Source organism: Patagioenas fasciata, chromosome 15 (genome assembly GCF_037038585.1).
Source record: "Patagioenas fasciata isolate bPatFas1 chromosome 15, bPatFas1.hap1, whole genome shotgun sequence".
Taxonomy (NCBI): domain Eukaryota; kingdom Metazoa; phylum Chordata; class Aves; order Columbiformes; family Columbidae; genus Patagioenas; species Patagioenas fasciata.
Window position 1 is genome coordinate 7,559,566 of NC_092534.1, and position 10,064 is coordinate 7,569,629.

The following is a 10,064-nucleotide window of genomic DNA, read 5'->3' on the forward strand; positions in this document are numbered from 1 at the left end:
CAAGACAGGCAGAAAGACTGCAAACTGACGTGCATCTGACCTTGACTTTGAGAAGAGCATCTCTTTTTCAGAACATGATGTTTAACAACCAGGTTGAGAAACAGAGTGATGAGGGACCTGGTTGGGGCAAGGAGACCCTAAAGGCTGACGGGGAAATGAAAGATCCGATAGCAGGCACCTGGATGAGTCCCAACAAGTTATGGCTTGCGTAATAAGAGATTTGGATGTTTAAATTTCTTTCTGCCTGATCTTTTGAACTACTTCCAATTGGGATGACAAAGAAATACAGTCTGGTTTGTTCATTCCCAAGTCAGTGGACTGGTCAAAATTCAAATAAATCAATATGCAGAAATGAGCCTTGGCTTTAGGCATTCTAGGTACTTGCCTGCCCAACCCCTCAGCCTCTTCTCAAAGGGCAAGTGACCCTGACTAAATTAACTTCAGCCCCTCCACGACCTTCCCAGTGAGGGAAGGGAGGCTGACCTATCTGTAATTGCCTCTATTTGCCTTTTAGTCTTCCTTGAAAATGGTGTAACACATGTGTTCTCCTGCTTTCCCGTGGCTGGGATTTCAGGATGGGGGATTGAGACAGAGGCATTCGTTCCACCACACTCCCTTTGCAACTTGTCTGCTGGCAAAGTATGACTCTCCATGAGATGAACACTATTCAGGGCAGACAAGTAACTAAGCAGTTCCTAAAATCAATTAAATTAGATGCATTTTGTGCAACCCAAAAACCAAAAGGAACACTACAATCTTAGAATCTAGTTAATCTTAAAGTAGCTCCACACTCCTAAAATCTCCTCCAATCCATTTTTGTAAGATTTTAGCAACTAAGTGACTTTTCAAAACTGAAGCTCATTACACAGAGCAAACAAATCAAGAAGCTAATGAAAAAGAATCTGTTCTCTTCTAACCTCCACTGCAATACTACCAGTATTACTGATCTAGTTTTAAAAACCCTCCTGACACCAGTCCAAACACCAGACACACGGGTCAGGATGTATCTATATCCCCTACACCACAACTAACGTGTGTGTTAACGACAACTACCTGATAACAGGAAAGACCAACTCATCTGCTCCTGGGTTCTTTCTCACTTCCCTGAAAAGAGAAAAAACTGAGATCCTTCCCTGATTACACCAAGTTTAGTTCCTAACCTCTCTTTCCACTTGCACACTGTGTATCACAATGCCATAGCCTCAAGTGTCTCTCTACTGTACTTATCCAAATTGTCTCTGCCATTTATCTTTTGCTGCGCTCATAATGAAAATACAATCTGTGTTGAAGGCCCAAAAAACCCTAAGATACTAACTTCTTTCAGGAATAATACCTGTTTTCAGATCTACTACACTTCCATTAAAAAATATATATATATATACGTAGATAGATAGCTAGCTATCTACGTATATATATATATATCAAAAATCACAGATTACCTGAATGTTCAACTATTAAAAACAAAGTAGAATATAAGGACACATTAAGTCCACCTGGTACCAAAGTTGATAGAAATATGAAAAACGCATTCAGATAAGCTAGTCTCTCATCTTGTCCCAGATGCTAGAGGGGAATAAAACCAAAATGTGTAGCAGAAGCAGCCCAAGATCTAGTCTGTTCTTGGGAGCATCAGAAGGCAAATGATAGACTGACTTTGTTCTCCTCTGCTCCTACAGAGTCTCTCCACAACCATTCTTCTTCTTAATTGTTTCCCAAGATGTCTTCGCTATTTTGACACTATTGCTGTGTCTGCTCTTGTGAGTAACTTTATATCCTAGCCAGCAGTATCAACAACACGACTTAACTCCTGTCACACCCCATGTGGCAACCAGGCTACACATGCTTACTGACCAAAAGGCTTCAGTAATTTTGCCGTAAGAGCAGAAATGCAGACAGGAGACAATCTGCCCATAGACTGGGAGACCACCACACTGGTAACTTCAGCTTCTCCTTTACAAGATCATCCTGATGAAGATTAAATATTTTAGGGTTTTTGCAGTACATTAACAGAAGATCTGCTTCTCATCCTATCACACACACAACTTTTCTGTTGCCCTGTTTTAACATCTGACAAAACAGTTAAGTTCAGGATGACTCTTTAATGAGGAATCATCTGAAAATTAACAGTGGGCACTTGCTCAAGGCAGCATGAAATGCAGAGTCTGTACCAAAACAGGTTGCAGGTGAATGCCTTTAGTTAGCTCACACAACTGACAGATCCACTGCTTCGCGTTAAGGTTGTGCCACCCTCACTGTACATCTGGAAAAAAAATACCAGCTGATAACATACAAAGATGTGAATTATCTTGACAAACAAACTTTAACTATGACATTCCCTGGCCATAGACTTATTAAATACACACATCAACACAAGGTGTTTCAGCTTCCAAATTGTTCAGCCCTCCATCCCCACACAATGACTGACAGCATCAATGGCAAGATCTCCACGATCGATTTTGCCTTCTAGCTCAGGCTGCTTCTAACACCCCCTTCACCAACATGAGTCCTTCTCTCAAAGTTCCCACCTTTGTGCACCTTCTGTAACAGAAGCACAGAACAGGCCTATTCTGCAAAGGCTAAAATAGCAACAATCAATCTGTACCTGAAGTAGTATTATGAAACAGACACAATGTTATGCAAGATCACTAGGAAACAGGCAAGTTCTGTGTCTCCTTTATGATGTGTAATAGCTGCAAAAAGTGTGTTTCCATTATCTTTATTTTAATGCCATTTCTTCCTCCCTATTTCTGACACCAAATTATAAATGAAGGGTTGTTTGCTTGGCAACTCAAAATCAGCTGTGCAAGAAGACACCACACAAAATAAACCAAATGTTCATAAGCAAGCAACGTCAGACATGCGCTTAAAGCTAATGATTTTTACATATTTCACTCCAAAAAAAGCTCCCAACCGTAACTGACTGAATACAGAAAAACCAGTGCCCTCACAAATCTGTTCTCTTTAAAGCATTAATTTCAGTGAGATGAGGCTGTTCTAAATTATTTTCATTAATATTTTCCTTAAAGGAGTTTATGAACCTTAGGGAAAAAAAAAAACCTCACAGCTACTACAAAAACAGATTTACATTCAGTACTCACTGAATTCAAGTCTCTTGGTAATTTCCAAGTTTCTTTGCTCCATTAGGTGAAACTGCACAGGAGATGACACAGAAGCTATGTCATCAACAACACCCACTATCAAAGTACCGGCAGCAGTAAAGCTGGGCAGAGCAAGAGAGAAGCTCGTGGTCTTCAGGTGTGACACACACGGACAGTGGCTGGACTCTACTATTCGATTTTCCTTTCCCTGTGCAACAGAAAGCAGCTAGCGCCGGTGTCTGCCTCAGAGATGTCCAACAGCAGCAACGAAATAACGTCTACCTGTGAGACTGAAAGGCACATCACCTAGAAAGAGCAACTCATTTTGACAGCGCTGTCTCCCTGAAGAAGCTCCCACAGTATTAAAGATGACCCTCAGAGAAGTAGGAGATTATTTTACAGACTTACGTATGTATTAATAAAAACACATACACACACACATGAAGTTATTGCAAATCAGGGCTACTGTATTTGTCCAATGTTCCAAATAAGATCCTTATTTCTCAATGGTGGTGAATAACAGGAAAGGGAAGATGAAGTGAAGCTTTTGAAGACTGTAAGTTAAAAGATTTAGACCCTGAGTTATGACTGCAAATTACCAGTGATAATAGGAGTTTCAGTTTTCTTTTGATTCACACTATGGTTTTGCACAATACTTGATCGTATTTGTTGAGACATTGCTATTAAAGACATTTTTCCAAATAAAAGATTAAGGTTCTCTCTATATCTTAGACATCTGAAAAGACAGATGGAAAGCATAACATATGTTAAAATGAAGATTTACAAAGCAAAAATTCTTGAAAGTGTAAACCAAATTAAGATGGAAGTGTTAGATTTCTAAGCTATCCCACATGCTTTCTCGTTGTATAAGAACAAACCCCAGAATTTTTCAAATCCTGTTTTTCAACTACCCCCTCCACCCCAATTTCACTTTAACCTGCACTATTTTGCTAATAGGCTGAGATTTTTGATCATGTTCTTCTTTATTAGTAGGTAACAACAGGCAGCAAAATCTCTAATAAAAACAGACACCAAGAATAGGTGTATTTTTTTTAGCGTGAGGTTCCAGATACAATAACGAAACACAGCATGTTGCTGTAGAAATAACTAACGGCACTGGACTACGACTCCAAAGAACATTCAGACAGAATAGAACAGTGAATAATCTGCAACAGAAAACTGGGAATGATTTCATAAGCTATCAAGAGATCTCTGGGGTACAACAAAGACTGACCCCCCGAGCACAGCCTTCATTCCTGCCTGCTGCTGGCAGGGCTCCTCCAGGAGCCACAGCGCAAGGCAGCGCTTACCACACTAATTTTAAGTCATGACGAAGGAGGGAGGAATCAATATGATAAACTCCCAAGCACATAAGCAATTATCACTCAAAGTATGAATTTCAAAAAAGGAAAGGGCACAACTGCAGGACTGCCACATAAAATCAGGTTGGCAGATCATCTGCTCAACTTTTCATCTCACACAGATGTTGCAGTCAAACTCCTTGGAAAAATCTATTAAAAAACCCAAACAATGAGAAAGTATACAATAACTTGCTATCAGCAATGCGTCATGAACTGATAAGAATTAGCTGCCCTAGACTCTCAATAAATGAGACAATTTCTAACCTTACAAATCTCCTGCCCCACATTACAACTGTAGGCATGAAGTTATGCAGGTCAGTCACTTAAGGTGAAAACAAAACCCAACAGCTTGGATCAAACTTAACACAGCTCAAAGTAAACATTTTTGCTTGGCAGCATGACTTCCCATTCACGACCCCCTATCAACACACGTATACAGTAAAGTCTTAAGAAACAGTACCGCCGTGAAATATTTTTTGCCATCCCAGCTGGTTATGGTGCCAGTACCACAAAGCAAAGGACATTCCCGTGAAATCGTTACAACCACCCTCACTCCTTCACCTACATCCTTCCAGAGGAAACATTTCTTCCCCCAATTTTCTGTTTATAAATCTAAGTCTGTTCACTTAACAGAATTATCCTTTTTCTTATTCCAGGAATGGATGGAGAAAGCATGTGTATAAAAGCGATTCTTACTGTGAGAGCACACAACTGACATGAAAGTTTTGTGTACATCATCTAAAACCAGAGCAGACCGATTAAACAGGCTTCCGTGAAACTTTGCAGCTATGCAGGAATGAACCCTTCTAAAACATATGTACTAATGCTTTCATGCGTACAAACAAAATCTGGTTTTGCATCACCGAGATGTCAGTTCTATTCAGAGTCCCAGCTAAGTACGTGAACGTAAGCTTAAAAACACTTGCCTCTCCTTTAGTGACTTTGTTTTCAAGGTAGTCCACCCTTTTTAAAACTAAAAACTAAATCCACTGAAATACACCTGGTTTTTGGGAGGGGAGCAAGATCAAATCAGGCTGCATATTGACACAAACTCCCTTCTGTGAAGTTCTGCAGCTCGCTGGTAGTTGGCCAGAGATCTGCATCTGCTTATCTCGGCACGTACAAAGCAACGTGCGACGAGGCCGGTCTTTCCCCAGTTTTCAAACACAGGCACTAAGATGCTAACACGCTGGGCTGTAAAAAGAACGTGAACTACCAAAGATCTCAGCCTGCAGCTCTCGCAGCAGCAGCCATACTGTTCCTGATCTGAACTTGTGGAGAGGGGGAAAAAAAAAACCAAACCACAGACACAAGAAAGTGTAAGGTGAAAATGCAGTTCTGAAGGACTTTTGAAGCTGCTCATCTCACCTTCTTTCCAACTTCACTTACTTTACAAATTCATTAACTCAGAACACCCTCTGCTCTGGCCCCAATTATGATTTGTCGTTACTGGAACCAGCAGAGCCGAAGGCTGCAGGGTCCATAAGTGATGCAGAGAGGCATTACTCGCATGGCAATGCAGACCACCCCCAAGCTACCCACAGAACCACGGGGAAGGGGCACCTGACGAATGCCAGGTTTGCTGCTGCTCCATCCTAGCATGCTTTTCACAATCTGTGCACAGAGTTCAGACCAAGACCAACTCAAGAATGCTGCTGGTTCACTGTATATTCTGCCGGAGGACCAACGGCAGCAACGTGTAAAGTAATCATGACACTCAACCTTAAAATGATATGCTGCCATGGCCAAAGTTACTGTAATTCTACTTTACATGTAAGTCTCTTGTTTATTCTGCAGCACACTAGATGAGAATACCTTGTAACAGTTAGAGAAGAGACAAATGTTTAGGTATGAAAAATACTGTGTACCTAATAAAGCAGTAATTAGATAAAAGCACTACTATTACGTGGCTAGACAAGGAAAAAAATCCTTCCCATGGACATTTTACCACAGGAGTCAGCTGGTTCACTGCTGCACAGCAGCGGCAAGCTAAGTTAACAGCCCTAAGTCTTAACCTCCTTTATTCATATAAAGAGCAACGGGGCAACTGCAAAATGTTGACTATCGTAAAACTTAACGATGGTCACAGTACATGTTTCTGTTATCCTTTCATCGCTACTCCCTTCTCCAAGACCACACATTGATTTAGCCACTTCAGTTTAACAGGAAAAGCTGTATTTTCACAACGTAAGTAGACGAATCTCAATCGCACAAAGTTCGCTCCGGTAAGCTGAGGAGCTATTTTTACCAGAAAGATTAAAGGCAGCTAAAATTTGCCCTGACAAAAGGAGTTGCTTAACATCACCGCATCAAAGCATAAAGTGAAATATAAACACGGATGAGCAGTTGCTTTTTGCTGAACGTTCAGGCCTGCCGTCAGACCCTCCGCCATCGCGCCGCTGTGCTTGGCTACAAGCATTTGCAGGCTCGGAGCCTGACTGTTCAGCAACAGAACTGCACAGCCGGGCCTAACGCAACATCTTTTAAAGCACGTCCCGTTCACGCAAGCTGCGGCATCAAACACCGCAGGTTTAGGACTGCAATTACAATTCAGTTATCCAATACATAACTTACTGCCTGTTCAGGGTGCAAGCTTCAAACCCATCTCCCCCAGCATCTCTGGTCACAAAGGCAACTTCCCAAGTTGCAATGTGACTTTTTCATTCTGGTTTAGGTTCAGGAGCAGGTATTCGATAGCAGTCGCTACTCAAACTATTTGTATTGCCTGCTACAATGCACAGAAATGTTCAACAATCTTTCAACAAGCAGCATTTGCTGCTGGCAACAAACCTAAAGAGACTTTTTTGGAAAAAGCACTTTAAAGTGCACACACATTACCTGCACTCTCAAGCAGAAAGGTATTTTTGCCTGAAGAACACCGGGATGATGACAGAACGCTACAGACACACTCCCGCTCGTTCAAAATACAACCTGTGGTTTGCTGTCCCTGGTGACCAAAGGCCCCTTCAGCCGCGCAAAACTTTATGCGGATGCTGGAGTTTACATATCAGGCACTGCACAGAGCTCACTGAGACGCATTAGAACTTGCTGAACAGGACGTAATTATGACTGAAGCATTCCAGAACAGACCAAGTGAACTTCAAAAAAGGGAAAAAAAAGACACCGCTTCAAACATCTTTCACTGGCTACCAGTGCCTAGCTGAAGAATTAAAGAAAAGCTGCTTTTCCTGAGTTACTGTGGTGCATTTCATAGCAACTTGCATATCAGCCTTCCATGAGATATTCTGCTGCTTCCATGAAAAGGACTAACGTAGTTCAATCACAAGAGCTCACCTAGATATTCTCTACCAATTCTTGCTCTCAATACCATTTCTTTTTGGCATGTTCATTTGTAAGCTGAGAAAAAAAAAAAAAACAAACTATAAAAAACCCCAAAAGGACTGAAGTACCTATAAGCTATTGCCAAATACAGATTAAGCAAACCGAAAAAACCCACAGAATTTATCAGCTCAAGTGTAGTGACATTTTTTTAGTCCATAAAAACACAGCAGGAATTGTATGATTAACTTATCACTGTCCCTTCAACAAGACTCCTTAATCTCTGAAAACCGAAACGCAAGTCCAATACACTTAATGTTCCTACAAAACCACTGTTTCAGTGATTAAAACAGCTGGAACATAGACACCAGTCCACACACACATGCTCCGATGCACAAAAGTATATTTACAACGGGCACAAGCTTGTTGGAAATGAGAAATTTTGATGCATTTTATTACCTGCAAACCCATTATAATTGAAAAACAAGCACGTCGAAGACACTACAGAACATACAGAGAAGTCGGAGGGACTGCCAGCCTTCTGGGCATTTCATCAAGCAACCAACACCTCAACTTTAATTATTATCTGCAAATTGCTCGTTTTTTGAAGAAAAACGCTCAGAAGAGGTGGAGGTGAGTGCCTTAAACGAGGGTCACAGTTGGGAGAATAAAAAAAGCAAAATATTAATAGGCTATTAGGGAGTTTTTATTCCGTAGTGTGTCGCGTGCTAGGGCACAGTGGAAGCGGCTGCCTACATGAAGCTTTTAGTTGTGGGCGATAAACAGCTTTTAAAAAGCAGAGATGGAAACCCCCAGCACCCCCACCAGAAGCGGGGCAGCCGGTGTTTCCGTGGCCGGGTTTTCTTCCTTCCCCACCGGCATCCCGCTCACCTGGGCACCCCCAGCATCCAAGCCGAGGCAGATCCCTCCATCCCTTCAGCACTAAAACGAAGTGGCGGTCGACGATAGAGGAAAAGGAAATTCAACTCAAAAGGCCCTAACTCCTCTCTCCCGACCACTATTTATAGCTGGGACGGTACTTGGCGTACGGGTCCCACCCGGTAACTTCGACTGGAGGAGGCCCGGCCGCTCCGGGAGGGATCCTTCCCCCTTTCCCGGCACCTCGCCAGGCCGGTTCCCACCCCCGGCGGGAACGGGCGGTTCCTCACCAGCCCCCCCCACTCCGCCTCCGGCGGCCGCCGGGCCCGACCGCCCGCCAGAGGAGGAGCAGGGGGGGGAACCGCCGGCCAGGCCCGCCCGCCCCCGCACCGCCCTGCAGGCCTTACCTGTGCTATCGCTGGCGGAGAAGCCCGGCGAGTTGAGCTTGGCTCGCTTCGGGTTGGGCGGCCCGTCGAGTAAGTTCTCCGCCATGGTAGCCGGCAGGGCCGTCCGAGGAGAGGCCGCCGAGCCGGTAATCGTTAGAGCCGGTGGGAGTCCGAGGGGGGGTGAAGCTCTCTCTCCCCGTTCCTCCGAAGGGGAACCCGCCGCCGAGCAACAGCGCCGCTCAGTGCCCGACCGGCGGCGGCCCCCGTTCCCCCATACCCGGGCCGGGCCGCCGCCGCCGCAGCAGGCCGCAGGGGAGGAGGGTTCGGGGCGGGGTGGGGAAGAGCCCAGCGCCCCCTCCCTGCCGGCCTCGCTCCTCCCGGCCTCTTCCCCCCGCCCGGCCGCCGCCGCCGAGGAGGTGCCCGGATGGCGGCTCAGTCAGTCACTCGGGGAGCATAGCGCCCCCCCCGCTCCCCTCCACCGCGCCCCGTCCCCTCCCCTCCGCGCCGGGGGTTTCGCCCCGGCCCCGCGGCGGCCCCCGCCCGCCGCCCCCGCCCGCGGCCGAACCGCGGCCGAGGTAGGGGAGGGAGGGGGGGGAGGAAATTTTAAAAAAACACAAAAAATCGGAAAAAACCCGAAAACACCCAAAAAACGCCCCAAAACAATGAGCGCGGCGCGGCGGCGACCGCGGCTCCCGGTCCCGGCGGCGGCGCTCGGCTGGCTCCGGCCGGCTCTGCCCCGCTGCCTCGAGCCCCTCTGCCCGTCGGCGGCGCTCCGCGCGGCTGCCCGTGTCCCGGCGGGCGGCCCCGCTGCCCCGGCCCGGCCCGGCCCGGCCCCGCTCCGCTCGCGCCGCGCTCCGGCTCCGCGACAAGATGGCGGCTGTTGATTCCTCAATTAAAAAAAAAAGTTTTTTTTTCTCTTCTCTTTTCCAGAGACCATGGGGGCGGGGCCGGGGCGGGGCCTGCGCCTTGCGTCACCGCGCACGGGCACGCCCCTCCCGCCCCCGCCGACGCCGGAAAGGCGCGAGCGGCGACGGAAGCTGGGGGGCTCGTCCTCAGTTGCT

The 10,064-nt window shown here is 45.9% G+C and overlaps 1 protein-coding gene across 7 annotated transcripts in view; it reads right to left on the bottom strand.

Annotated features, from left to right (window-relative positions):
* Positions 1-9,487, bottom strand: part of CREBBP (CREB binding protein) — a 93,156-nt gene extending 83,669 nt beyond the window's left edge. For all 7 annotated transcript variants that reach the window (XM_071815002.1, XM_071815001.1, XM_065850276.2 and 4 more), the window contains exon 1: positions 9,025-9,487. In XM_071815002.1, the coding sequence (XP_071671103.1) occupies positions 9,025-9,109 (85 nt within the window). In that variant the 5' untranslated portion in view covers positions 9,110-9,487. The remainder of the gene's footprint in view (positions 1-9,024) is intronic.
* Positions 9,488-10,064: the final 577 nt, after the last annotated feature.